This window comes from Microtus pennsylvanicus, chromosome X (genome assembly GCF_037038515.1).
Source record: "Microtus pennsylvanicus isolate mMicPen1 chromosome X, mMicPen1.hap1, whole genome shotgun sequence".
Taxonomy (NCBI): Eukaryota; Metazoa; Chordata; class Mammalia; order Rodentia; family Cricetidae; genus Microtus; species Microtus pennsylvanicus.
In genome coordinates, this window is record NC_134601.1 from 82,938,638 (window position 1) to 82,952,188 (window position 13,551).

At 35.4% G+C, this 13,551-nt stretch overlaps 1 protein-coding gene across 1 annotated transcript in view; it reads left to right on the forward strand.

The window, feature by feature from the left end:
- Positions 1–13,551, forward strand: part of Abcb7 (ATP binding cassette subfamily B member 7) — a 165,860-nt gene that overhangs the window by 136,444 nt on the left and 15,865 nt on the right. The window contains exons 6-13 of the mRNA XM_075957046.1: positions 413–681; positions 1,615–1,703; positions 1,793–1,880; positions 2,875–3,049; positions 3,940–4,097; positions 4,910–5,073; positions 5,225–5,354; positions 10,378–10,549. Of these exons, the coding sequence (XP_075813161.1) occupies positions 413–681; positions 1,615–1,703; positions 1,793–1,880; positions 2,875–3,049; positions 3,940–4,097; positions 4,910–5,073; positions 5,225–5,354; positions 10,378–10,549 (1,245 nt within the window). The remainder of the gene's footprint in view (positions 1–412; positions 682–1,614; positions 1,704–1,792; positions 1,881–2,874; positions 3,050–3,939; positions 4,098–4,909; positions 5,074–5,224; positions 5,355–10,377; positions 10,550–13,551) is intronic.

Consider the following 13,551-nt stretch of genomic DNA (forward strand, 5'->3'; position numbering starts at 1 on the left):
TTGAAAGGGCTCTTTAACACTTTAGAGACAGAAACAGGAGCTTGCTAAAAGCACTTGACTCTTCAGGATCTAAGCCTTTTGCATTTGTTATTTGAGAGATTGAATTAAGATATTGTACACTTATCCACAATGAGGCCATCTGGGCTATTCTATATTAAAAGTATTTTAATTGGAATTTCTTTCAGCATCTGAAATCTAGGGTCAAATAACACTGAAAGGGATTTATGATGATGGAAAGGTTAATACTCATTAGAGTAGATGAGTTCTATGCTTCTTTTAGTGTAAATATTCTGTGTTATATGTATTGGATGAATTATTCATCGTATAAAGATTTCGTGCAGCTTTGCCACTTACACTGCTCCAATTCTAATGTTTCTATACCCCCTCCTACTTTTTTCTTTTGTTTTGTTAGATGGTGTATCAAGAGCTGGAGCTGCCTTTTTCAATGAAGTTCGAAATGCAGTATTTGGAAAAGTAGCCCAAAATTCAATCCGAAGAATAGCCAAAAATGTATTTCTCCATCTTCACAACTTGGATCTGGGTTTCCATTTGAGCAGACAGACAGGAGCTTTATCTAAGGCTATTGACAGAGGAACAAGGGGTATTAGTTTTGTCCTCAGTGCTTTAGTGTTTAATCTTCTCCCTATCGTGTTTGAGATGACGCTTGTCTGTAGTGTTCTGGTAAGTAATGTGTTTTTTCATAGTAACCTTTTATCTTTCAATCTTACTAATAGCAAATAAATAGTTGAAGCTGTTTTATGCTCTTGCATACCTTGATGCCAGAAACATTTTGCTGTTTGTTTCATTATTTTGCCACAGGTGTCAAAGGACTTTCCAAATTATGTATTATTTTTTAGACACCTAGATCATTTATTAGTGCTTCTAATGTTTTTTTTTCCAAGAATTTTGTATGTCACACATTGGATTGTGTGATCAAAATATTTAGATTTGTTTATCAATCCTAACACATTATAACATTGTAAACTTTAAATTAATTCCTCTTTAGGCTTACACAGTTTCAATGTTAGAATTTGATGGTATAATTGTGACAGGTGCAATTTGACTTTCTTTCCTTGTTACCTTGAGTAGATTGTTTAAGATATTTGATTTTTAATCCATTATTGATTAATGTAACTTTTCAGCATCATAGTTTTTATAAGTATCCTTTGACTGAAGTTTGCTGTTGTTATGCTATAAAGTGACAAGAACAGTAATTACTTTCTTTTTTAAATTTTGTTTCATTGTATTGTTTTTAAAACAATAATTCTAAAATAAGGAATATTTCTTATTTATTTGAAGTGCATAGTATCTTAAATAATACTTTCAAAGAAAATAATATTCTCTATAAGCTTTCTGTTTTGCCAAGTTTTATATTAAAATTTAGACTATAAACTGCTATATGCAGTTACAATTTTGATTCAAAATGTAATTAAGCATGGTTCATCATCACCTTTTACTAAACTAGTTATTTTTCCATTTTTAAAATTTCTATTTTATTCAATTTTATTGTACATAATAGAGAATATTGCCAGGATCTCTCACTTTTCATATTGTAAATGATGAAAGCCAGAGACAATTCAATCACTTTTCACTTCTCTTGACTTCTTTTTCCAGTATTACAAATGTGGTGCCCAGTTTGCATTGGTAACCCTAGGAACACTTGGTGCATATACAGCATTCACAGTTGCGGTTACACGCTGGAGGTATGGTATTTCCCAGAGGCCAGTCAAGACTGCAGAAGTTAGTTATGGTATAGCATATGTTTCAGGCTGTGTAAATCTTTGTCTTACAGAACTAAATTTAGAATTGAAATGAACAAAGCAGATAATGACGCAGGTAACGCTGCTATTGACTCACTGCTGAATTATGAAACTGTGAAGGTAATCTGTCTAAGTGTCTTTTCGGCTGCCTTTCACACTAGGATTTGTTCTGTCATTTAATTTAATGGGCACTGTAAGAATATCAGATTAGGATAGGATCTCTAGGTGTGATGAAATAATACTCCTTCATTTTTCTTTTGTTTAGAAATGTTCTTTTCTCTTTGATTTTTATTTGGAAATATCAGAATTTTACCTTCTGAGTTTGTAAGTGATCATAAATATATGATTAGCATCTTGATTACAAATGAATATTAGCTAATTAAGTTGACATGCAAGTTCTTGATCCTCTTTTTATCCTTCATAATGCCTAGCATCGTGCTTTTCCTTAAATTTTTCATTCATTTTTGCATTTATTCACTTAATAATTACTGAATTGCTCTCATATGCGAAGCACTGTACTAAGCACTAGGCTATGATAGGAGAAGATGGTAAAAAAGATTACAATGTCCCCCTTGACTTCTTATAATTTTATAATCTGCTAGAAAAGTTAAAGGAAGTATTCAAATGACTATTCAAAAAGTCATGATATGGTGAGGGCAGGTGGAATTTAAGGCCTCAGGTTAAGGCTTTGTGAAGGAAGTGTCACTCCTAGAAGGCATGTTTAAATCAAGTCTAGGTTCAAATTTATTAACTAATTAAGAAATGTTTGTTGTATGAATTTTGAATATAATCCATTACATGAAAACCTTCAGGAATACCATAATCCAATATATTGAAAGTCAATATTTTTATGTTTGACAGTTTCATACATGTATATAATGTATTATGATTATATCCCCCCCCATTATCCTTTCCTGTCCCCTTCCCATTATCCCTTCTTATTCCCTTCCTACTCCTCTGACCCATTGTTTTCTTCAAAGTTGAATTTTATTTTATAATAGGATCTTCAATACCAAAGTATATCTATATATTAAGTATGATAAAACTTACACCAATTGCATAGAAGAGTATATATTCAAATTTGCCCATAGTTACTATTTTTATATATTTATAGTATTTTAATAATGAAAAATATGAAGCACAGAGATATGACAGATTTTTGAAGACATACGAGACTGCTTCATTGAAAAGTACCTCTACTCTGGCTATGCTGAACTTTGGCCAAAGTGCTATTTTCAGTGTTGGATTAACAGCTATAATGGTGCTTGCCAGTCACGGAATTGTGGCAGGTAATGGATTGATGGTTATCACATTTAGAGACTATTATAAATGAGTTAATGGAAGAAATAAGTGTTTTGTATTAGTTGTAAAGTGTGCTCAGTAAAGCACTTTGACATTTTCAGAGTGTTTTTCTTTTCCCATCAGAATGTATTTTCTTGATTGATAATTCTTTTACTTCCTTTTTATTAACACTGACTTACTTATTGAATGAAAATACTGCTTATTCATTTTATGGTTCTATAATACGATTCTTTAGGAGAATTTGTTTTAAAAATCAACCATGTAAAATGTTTACTTTATGATACCTTTTTAAAAAAATAATAATGCTTTTATTAATTTGAGATATCAACCTTTTTAGTATCTGGTATCTTTAATTTTTCTTATAAACCTGGAAAACAATGTTATTAATTTACTGTTTAGTTTAAAGGTCTTGTTTTATAATTCAGTAGCTTTTTCTACTGGGTTTTTTTCATTTACAAGTAATGTCTGTGCCTAGTCTTCATAATATGAGATGCATCATCTTTCTTTGTCATGCTAGCCATTCACTCCAATTTTAATATATGTACTTTTATGAGTTTTCTTTTTAAATACTATACAAGAAATCTTTGCTTATGCCTTAGAGGAAAAAGGAAATATTTTTAACCTTCTTATTCTGTCATTACTTAAATCATTCTTTTTCATATATTACACAGTGTGTTAGGTATGCTTTTCCCTCTCCATGCAATATACACCAGGTTCCTACATTGCCTAATTCATGCATTCATATGCTCTATAACTTGTGTCAGCTTAAATGTTGCTGATTATGTACATTTAGAACTATGTGTCACAGAAATTGGCTTTAAAACTCTTTCTTAAGCTAGAGAGCTTATACCTTTTCTTTTTCCAACTGCATAATAAGGTGCCCTTACCGTCGGAGATCTAGTAATGGTGAATGGACTGCTTTTTCAACTTTCATTACCCCTTAACTTCCTGGGAACTGTATATAGAGAGACAAGACAAGCACTCATAGATATGAACACTTTGTTTACTCTGCTCAAGGTAGACACGCGGATTAAAGTAAGTAATGTATCATGGAGTACTGTCTCACTAATACTGGGTTGCTCCAGGACAGTGGTTCTCAACTTGTGACTTATAACCTGTGACAGAGGTCACATATCAGATATCCCGCATATCACTTATTAACACTACAATTCGTAAACAAGAGCAAAATTATGGTTATGAAGTAGGAACAAAAATAATTTATGGTTGGGGGTCAGCACAACATGGTTGTATTAGGAAGGTTAAGAACCACTGTTCTAGGAGAATATTCTTACATCACTAGGTTAGACAAACAATTTCCTCATTGTCATCTCTTCCCCAACTCCTCACCAAGAAAATCTTTCCTGTGCAGTGATTGCACACACCTTTAATCCCAGCACTCTAGTACTTGGTACACAGAGGCAGGCAGATCTTTGTGAGTTCAAGACCAGTCTGATCTACAAAGCAAATTCTAGGACAGCCAGAGCTGTTGTTATACAGAGAAACCTGTTGTGAAAAAAACAAGATAGATAGATAGATAGATAGATAGATAGATAGATAGATAGATAGATAGATAGATACATACATACATACATACATACATACATACATACATACATACATGGATGAATGGATAGAGTGAGTCTTCCCAGCATCTGGCATATATAGGAATTTCTTATCTGCTCATTTTTGTGCAGTGAGTAATGAAAAAAAATCATACTTGGAAGTGACCTTATTCCATTTGCATAAACCTCCTTTCCCATATTTTTCTTGCTCTCCCTGTTAATTAAAAACATTGTCTAAAGAGTAGTATAAGTAGTATGTTGTTTTTCTTTTTTGTTCCCTTCTAGGACAAAGTAATGGCATCTCCCCTTCAAATAACACCACAGACAGCCACAGTGGCCTTTGATAATGTGCATTTTGGATATATTGAAGGACAGAAAGTCCTTAGTGGAGTATCTTTTGAAGTCCCTGCAGGAAAGAAAGTGGCCATTGTAGGAGGTAGTGGGTCAGGGTGAGTAATTTAGTTTTTTATAAAATTCTACATTATTGTCTGATAATTGTGGATGTGAATTTTTTATCATAGTGAAATAATTACTATACTTAAATTGAGCTTTCCTAATGACGACAGATGCTGATTAGCCTTTCTTCATCTCCAATTTCAGAAAGAGCACAATAGTGAGGCTGCTGTTTCGCTTCTATGAACCTCAGGAGGGTAGCATTTATCTTGCTGGTCAAAATATACAAGATGTGAGCCTGGAAAGTCTTCGGAGGGCAGTGGGAGTAGTACCTCAGGTATTTTAAAACAAAAATGTAATTGTTAGAGGGTTGGTGGATATATTACTATAATAATTTGAATCCAAGGAGCCAGCATATGCTAATGAAGTGGATAATGTTAAACTGTTCAAGTGAAGTTCTACTACCAAAAGGAATTGTGTTTTGAGACAGCATCTCACCATGTACTTCTGACTGACATGGAATTCACCATGTAAACCAGATTGTCCTCAATCAACCAGACATGGTTTCTAACCATAGCTCTAAGACTAATCAGTTCTATGGTACTAGTCTCACTTTCCTCATTTCTAGAATAAAGATAATATTTATAAGAAATAGTTATTATAGAGGATACACACATATATATTTACCAGACACAATACCCACAATATAAATGTTCAGAAAATTAAAACTAATACTTTTGAATATCTTTTAACAAATTAAATCTATAATTACAATGTAATTTATCTACCAACCTCAAGTTTTATGCCTTATTTGCTACTGGTCTACTTTATTATCAGGCATACAGTGCTTGACTGATAATAATCATTTAAAAATATTTGGTGAGTGACATTGAAACAGAGAAGTAAATTCAAAGTAAAGCCTGAGAAAACAAGAAGTGTATATAGTTTTATCTTAAAAGTACATAAAGTAGTTTGAAGCTGTACCTGAATGCTAGAGTACTTGTCTGATGTCCACTGGTAAAGTTGATTTATGAAACCAAGTATCAGATCTCTGGGAGAACAGATCATATGGGGAAGGGAGAGGAGAAAACCTATAAGAAAGTCACCAGGAAGGAAATGGTTATCACAGCATTTGGGAGGCTATGATAGAGTAATTGACTTAAGATTGAGGCAGCCTGGGACATAATGCATTCCAGCCAGCTCTGGACTACAGAGTAAGATTCTATCTTTTAAAAACTAAAACAAAAAGAGTGATCTGACTGGGGTATGCCAATTATAAAAGGTCCCCAAGTGCTCCAGCATATGGCACTCCTTTCTATCCCATCTTTTGCTAAAAATCACAAATTTTAGTCATATGAGTCAACTAGGAAGATAGTAGAAATTCCATTTCTTTTTTCACATGCTCGGCTTCTGATTGTGGAGTACATTGTGAGCCCAGAAATCTATATTTTTAATATGCATCTTAGATGATTCTGATAGATACTTTAAGACTGACTTTGTGTTAAGAAACAGTAACCTATACTGTTTGCCAAGTGAACTGCATTCTGGACTGTGACTTCATTTGGTCAAGTGTTCTAATTCATATGTCTTATTTCTGCCATTTTGGGGGGCTATATAATGATTTCACGCATCCTTTTGAAAAATAAAACCTTAAATTCACAAAGGAGGAAAAGCAATTTATCCTTATTGGAGACATTAGTAACACAAAATTTGGTGAAAATGAAATAACACTTTCACCTAATAGATTGATAAATGAAGTTCCTTCTTTTTATTCATTTCTCTTTGGGGGCCCTCCAGTCAGCTCCCAAATAATCACACAGAGACTTCTTATGAATGCCTGGCCTTACCTTGGCTTGTTTCTAGCCGGTTTTCCTTAAATTATCCCATCTACATTTTGCCTCTGGGCTTTTTACCTTTATTTTTGTATATCTTTTATTTCCTTCTTATTCCATTGCTGTATGTGTAGCTGGGTAACTGACCCCAAACATCCTCCTCTCCTTCTCCTTTTCTTACTCCTCCTCCCTTTCTTCTTTTTCTCCTATTTATTTTCTCTGCCTGGCAGCTCCACATGTCCCTCTTCTGCCTAGTTATTGGCTGTTCAACTCTTTATTAGACCAATCAGATGTTTTAGGCAAGCAAGTAACAGCTTCATAGAGTTAAACAAATGCAACATAAAAGAATGCAACACATCTTTGTATCATTAAATAAACATTACATAGTATAAAAGAATGTAACTCATCTTTAACTAATATTCCACAACAGATAAAGATTTTGAAAAACAGAATATCTAATTTAGATATAATTCTGTAACATGGGCAGCATTGTTTTGCTCATGAAAGAATATGGCTTTCATCATAAGAAAATTAACAATACATATAAAGTTCTGCAAAAGTATTCTAATAACTCTGACCCTAGGAAATTTTAGTAAGAAATTAAAAGATACAAACATGGGTCTTTAATACAATGTTATCTACAGCATTATTTATAATTGTCCAAGGTGGATACCATATAAATATTCAGTGATAACTGAATGTTTGAAGTATTATAGTTTCAAGTGCCATGTAGTCATTAAGTTTTATCAAATTATATTATGATTGGTTTGTTGAACAAATATAGATATTTTGCCTGCATTTAGTCAGTTTTTGTACCCCATGCATCCTGGTGCTTGAAGAGACCAGAAGAGAGATTTGAATTTCTTGAATCTGAGGTTACAAATGAATGTGAATGTGTACTGGGAACTGAACCCAGATTCTCTGGAAGAGCAGCCAGTGCTCTTCACCAGTGAGAAATTTCTCCAGCTCAGCATTAAAGTTTTAAAGAATATTGAGTATCACGAACAGTCAATACGACTATGTAAAGAAATATTAGATCAGTTTAATGTTGCAAACTATTACTTTAAATATGTGAAGGTGTGTTGTGTTGACAGAAGTTTCTGTTTTTCCTGGTCCTGCAGCCATTCAGTCCCAAAGAAACACACAGAGTTCTACATTAATCATAAACTGGTTGACCTATTAGCTCAGGCTTCTTATTAACTCTTATAACTTATATTAGCCCATAATTCTTGTCTGTGAGCCATGTGGCTTGGTACCTGTTATCAAGGCAGTCACATCTTGCTTCCTCTGCATCTGGGTGAAAGTTGCAGACTGAGCTTTCCTCTTCCCAGAATTCTACTGTTCTTGTTACTCCACCTCTACTTCCTGCCTGGCTACTGACCAATCAGCATTTTATTAACATACAAGTGACAAATCTTTACAAAGTACAAATCCACTATCCCACAGCAAAGATGTGTTGCATTTGTTTATGCTGTATTTGTTTAACTATGTAAAGATGTGTTACATTTGTTTATCCTGCATTTGTAACATGTAACGATGTTCTGTTTTGCCTGCCTAAGGCACTTGAGTGGTCTCATAAAAATCTGAATGGCCAATAGATAGGCAGTACAGTGTTAGGCAGGGTTGGCAGGCAGAGAGAATAATTAGGAGGCGGAATCTAGTCTTAAGAGGAGAGAACTAGGGAGAAAGAGAGAGAAGCACTCAAGGCCAACCAGCCAGGCAGTGAAAGTAGGACATACAGAATGAAAGAAAGGTGAAAAGCCCTAAGGCAAAACATAGATGAAGAAAAGCAGGTTAAACTGAGATATAAGAGCTACTGGGACAAGCATAAGGTAAGGCAAAGCATTCATAACTAATATTAAGACTCGCATTTTTATTTGGGAGCTGGCGGTCCAAGAAAGCCTGCTATAAAGGATATCAAACAAAATATTCTGGCTATACAACATAGATTAATACTTGCAATTAGAGAAAAAAATGGAATAGACACCAAAGCATTAATGTGTTTTTCTAGACGATAAAGTTAATACATTATTTAGTTTCTTAAATTTGTGAACTTTGTGTGTGTGTGTGTGTGTCTATGTGTCTATGTGTCTGGTGCATGCCATGTTATGTCATACCTACAGATAGTTCTGTGGTTATTTAAAATAAATTAACAATTGCATTATTTCACATAATTACTCATATTTAGTGTGTGACAAGAGTATTTAGCAAAAATCATGAAAATAGTTCATTTGTGTTTTGTTTTGGGAAATAGGGTCTTACTCTGTACTGCAGGCTAGTATCAAACTCATGGTGCTCCTACTTCTGACCCCAAGTGTTGGGATTACGAGGGTGAATCACTACACATGTTTAGTTAATTTTTATTTTATCCATTTTTTGGTTATATTTTTCTGTTTTTCGGTTAGTATTTAATTTTTTCTGAATATAAAGTACTATAAAAATAGTTCTGTGTGTAGGACTTTGAGCTTATTTGGTACATTTAGTATGAGAAATTTATGTTAGTCGTGGATATATAAGTGATCAGAATATTACTTGAAATAATATCTGAAATTCTCAACCTGAAAATACTGTAAAAGAAGACCTTTACTGGGTCTCCTGGTGAATATTAACAATTAGAGCTATTTTATTTCACCTTGCTCTCAACCATTCAGAGACTGAAAAAAGAATAGGAGATAAGTGCTCATTTGAAATAAATTAGCTTTAGTATGCCATGTCAAAACAAGGCGAATTACCAAATGACAGCTTGCACTGAACTTCCTCTAGTAAGTACACACGATGCACAAATTCTTTATTTGCTGAGTTTCAAGGCCAAAGTAAAAGCTTCTTATAAATACAGGGAAATATATCTAACCTCATCAGTAATTAAGGAAATTCTAATGTAAACAAAAAGTACATTTCACTCTAAAATCATAAGTGAAAATGAGTACCAGGGTTGCTAAAGCTATGGAGATCTAGAAACCTTACATGCCATTTAGTAGAACATGCTCATCTATTACTAGCTGCTGTTTTTGTAGGACAGCTGAGCAATAACATTACAAAATAAATATAAACTTCACTTTTGACCTATCAGTTAACATCTAGGATTCCGGAATTCTTGCATAAATACTTGAGTGTGTAAAGCCATTTATATAATGCTTTTATCCCAACATGTTAACCACATTATAGTAGGAAATATATAGCGATTAAAAGAATGAAGTATGTTTCTATTATCTAGAATAGAAAATATCCAGTATATGTTAAATAGAAAAAGCAATTTACAATGTAGTATGTGTAATTTGGGTTCCCTTGTATTGGAAAAAAAAGCATATGGTTAAGCATATAAATGTCTCAAAATAAGTCTGGAATGAACATAACAAATTATACATGGTAATTAGCTCCAGAAAGAGACCTGAGACTGCAGGTCTAGTAAAGTGGATTGTTGTGGTTTGCTATTTACAATTACTTTATGTCTTTATACTTTTTAAAATTTATATAAATTTGTATAATGAACACATATACAACGGGTGTGTCTATACAAATCTGCTTCAGGATGCTGTCCTCTTCCATAACACTCTCTACTACAACCTTTTATATGGAAACATCAGTGCTTCACCAGAGGAAGTATATGCAGTAGCAAAATTAGCTGGTCTTCATGATGCAATTCTTCGAATGCCACATGGATATGACACACAGGTTGGGGAACGAGGACTCAAACTATCAGGTGAGCAAAGATTTTAAAGCTTCTACTTTTATATTCTCCTCAAACCAATTTGTTGGGACTGTTTATATTATTGATGGAATCTCATATATATCAGTGGTAATGTATAATCCACAACCTTTAAGGAAAGCCAAGACTTACTCACTTGGAATATAGTAAAAGTAGAGTTAATTAGTTTAGTACTGAATAGTGTATCTCTCATCTTATTTCCTAGGTGAGGTTTAGATGTCTAAACATCCTTACACTTGTCCTGTTCATTTTCTTATCTTTCTTAGCTCACTGCTGAAAGAAATTTTGAGGTTTTTATATGTTTCTATGCAAATGTTTAATCATGAGATGGTATATTTAATCATAACTTTAAAATGGCTGGATTTTTGAATAATTTATTTATTTACAAAATTTATTAAGTATACACTGCATGGCTCCTGTGCCAAAATATGTATGGCTAAATGGGCCTGCTGTCAAGCAATGTGTGGTCTATTAGAAATTTTTTATTTTTTTTTATTTTTTTTTATTTTTTTTATTGATAAAAGAGTAAAGAAAAAAAAACAAATTTCCACCTCCTCCCAGCCTCCCCTTTCCCTCCCCCTCCTCCCACTCTTCTCCCCCTCCTCCCACTCTTCTCCCCCTCCTCCCACCCCTCTCCCCTTCCCCCCACTCCTCTCCCCCTCCCTCTCCAGTCCAAAGAGCAGTCAGGGTTCCCTGCCCTGTGGTAAGTCCTAGGTCCTCCCCCTCCGTCCATATCTAGGAAGGTGAACATCCAAACTGGCTAGGCTCCCACCAAGCCAGCAGATTGCTTAGGATCAAAACTGCGTGCCATTGTCCTTGGCGTATCATCAGCCCTCATTGTTCGTCATGTTCAGAGAGTTCAGTTTTATCCCATGCTTTTTTTGGTAATAGTCCAGCTGGCCTTGGTGAGCTCCCAGTAGATCAGCTCTACTGTCTCAGTGGGTGGGTGCACCCCTCGTGGTCCCGACTTCTTTGCTCATGTTCTCCCTCCTTCTGCTCCTCATTGGGACCTTGGGAGCTCAGTCCAGTGCTCCAGTGTGGGTCTCTGTCTCTATCTCCATCCATCACCAGATGAAAGTTCTAAGATGATATGCAAGATATTCATTAGTATTGCGCTAGGATGGGGTCATTTCAGGTTCCCTATCCTCAGCTGCCCAAGGAACTAACTGGGGACCTCAGCTTGGGCACCTGGGAGCCCCTCTAGGGTCAATTCTCCTGCCCACCCTAAAGTGGGTCCCTTAACTAAGAATTGTGGTTACGTGCTCCCCTATCCAACCTTCCTTTATCCCGATCCTCCTATTTCCCCAAGTCCCCCCTCCTTCCCTTCTACCTTTTCTCTCCCCATCTCCCCTTACCCCCTCCCACCCCACCCCCAAGATCCCACTTTTCTCCCCGGCAATTTTGTCTACTTCCCTTATCCAAGAGGATAACGATATGTTTTTCCTTGTGTTCACCTTCTTACTTAGCTTCTTTAGGTTCGCCAATTGTAGATTCTGTGACCCCTATTTATGGCTAGAAACCAATTATGAGTGAGTACATCCCATGTTCTTCTTTTTGGGTCTGGGATACCTCACTCAGGATAGTGCTTTCTATTTCCATCCATTTGCATGCAAAATTCGAGAAGTCATTGTTTTTTACCGCAGCGTAGTACTCTAGTGTGTATATATTCCATACTTTCTTCATCCATTCTTCCATTGAAGGGCATCTAGGTTGTTTCCAGGTTCTGGCTATTACAAATAATACTGCTATGAACATAGTTGAACAAATGCTTTTGACATGTGATAGAGCATCTCTTGGGTAAATTCCCAAGAGTGGTATTGCTGGGTCCAGGGGTAGGTTGATCCCGAATTTCCTGAGAAACCGAAACACTGACTTCCACAGTGGTTGCACAAGATTGCATTCCCACCAGCAATGGATGAGGGTACCCCTTCCTCCACAGCCTCTCCAGCAAAGGCTATCCTTGGTGTTTTTGACTTTAGCCATTCTGACAGGTGTAAGATGGTATCTCAAAGTTGTTTTGATTTGCATTTCCCTGATTGCTAAGGAAGTTGAGCACGACCTTAAGTATCTTTTGGCCATTTGAAGTTCTTCTGTTGAGAATTCTCTGTTCAGTTCAGTGCCCCATTTTTTAATTGGGTTAATTAGCATTTTAAAGTCTAGTTTCTTGAGTTCTCTATATATTTTGGAGATCAGACCTTTGTCTGTTGCGGGGTTGGTGAAGATCTTCTCCCAGTCAGTAGGTTGCCTTTGTGTCTTAGTGACAGTGTCCTTTGCTTTACAGAAGCTTCTCAGTTTTAGTAGGTCCCATTTATTCAATGTTGCCCTTAATGCCTGTGCTTCTGGGGTTATACCTAAGAAGCGATCACCTGTGCCCATCTGTTGTAGGGTATTTCCCACTTTCTCTTCTATCAGGTTCAGTGTTTTCGGGCTGATAATGAGGTCTTTAATCCATTTGGACTTGAGTTTTGTGCACGGTGATAGATATGGGTCTATTTTCATTCTTCTACAGGTTGACATCCAGTTGTGCCAGCACCATTTGTTGAAGATGCTTTCTTTCTTCCATTGTATACTTTTAGCTCCTTTATCGAAAATGAGGTGTTCATAGGTTTGTGGGGTAAAATCCGGGTCTTCTATACGATTCCATTGGTCGACTTCTCTGTTTTTATGCCAGTACCACCCTGTTTTCATTACTGTAGCTCTGTAATAGAGTTTGAAGTCAGGGATGGTAATGCCTCCAGAAGATCCTTTATTGTATAGGATTGTTTTGGCTATCCTGGGTTTTTTGTTTTTCCATATAAAGTTGATTATTGTCCTCTCCAGATCTGTGAAGAATTTTGATGGGATCTTGATGGGGATTGCATTGAATCTATAAATTGCCTTTGGTAGAATTGCCATTTTTACTATGTTGATCCTCCCAATCCAAGAGCAAGGGATGTCCATCCATTTTTTGGTATCCTCATCAATTTCTTTCTTCAATGCCTTAAAGTTCTTGTCAA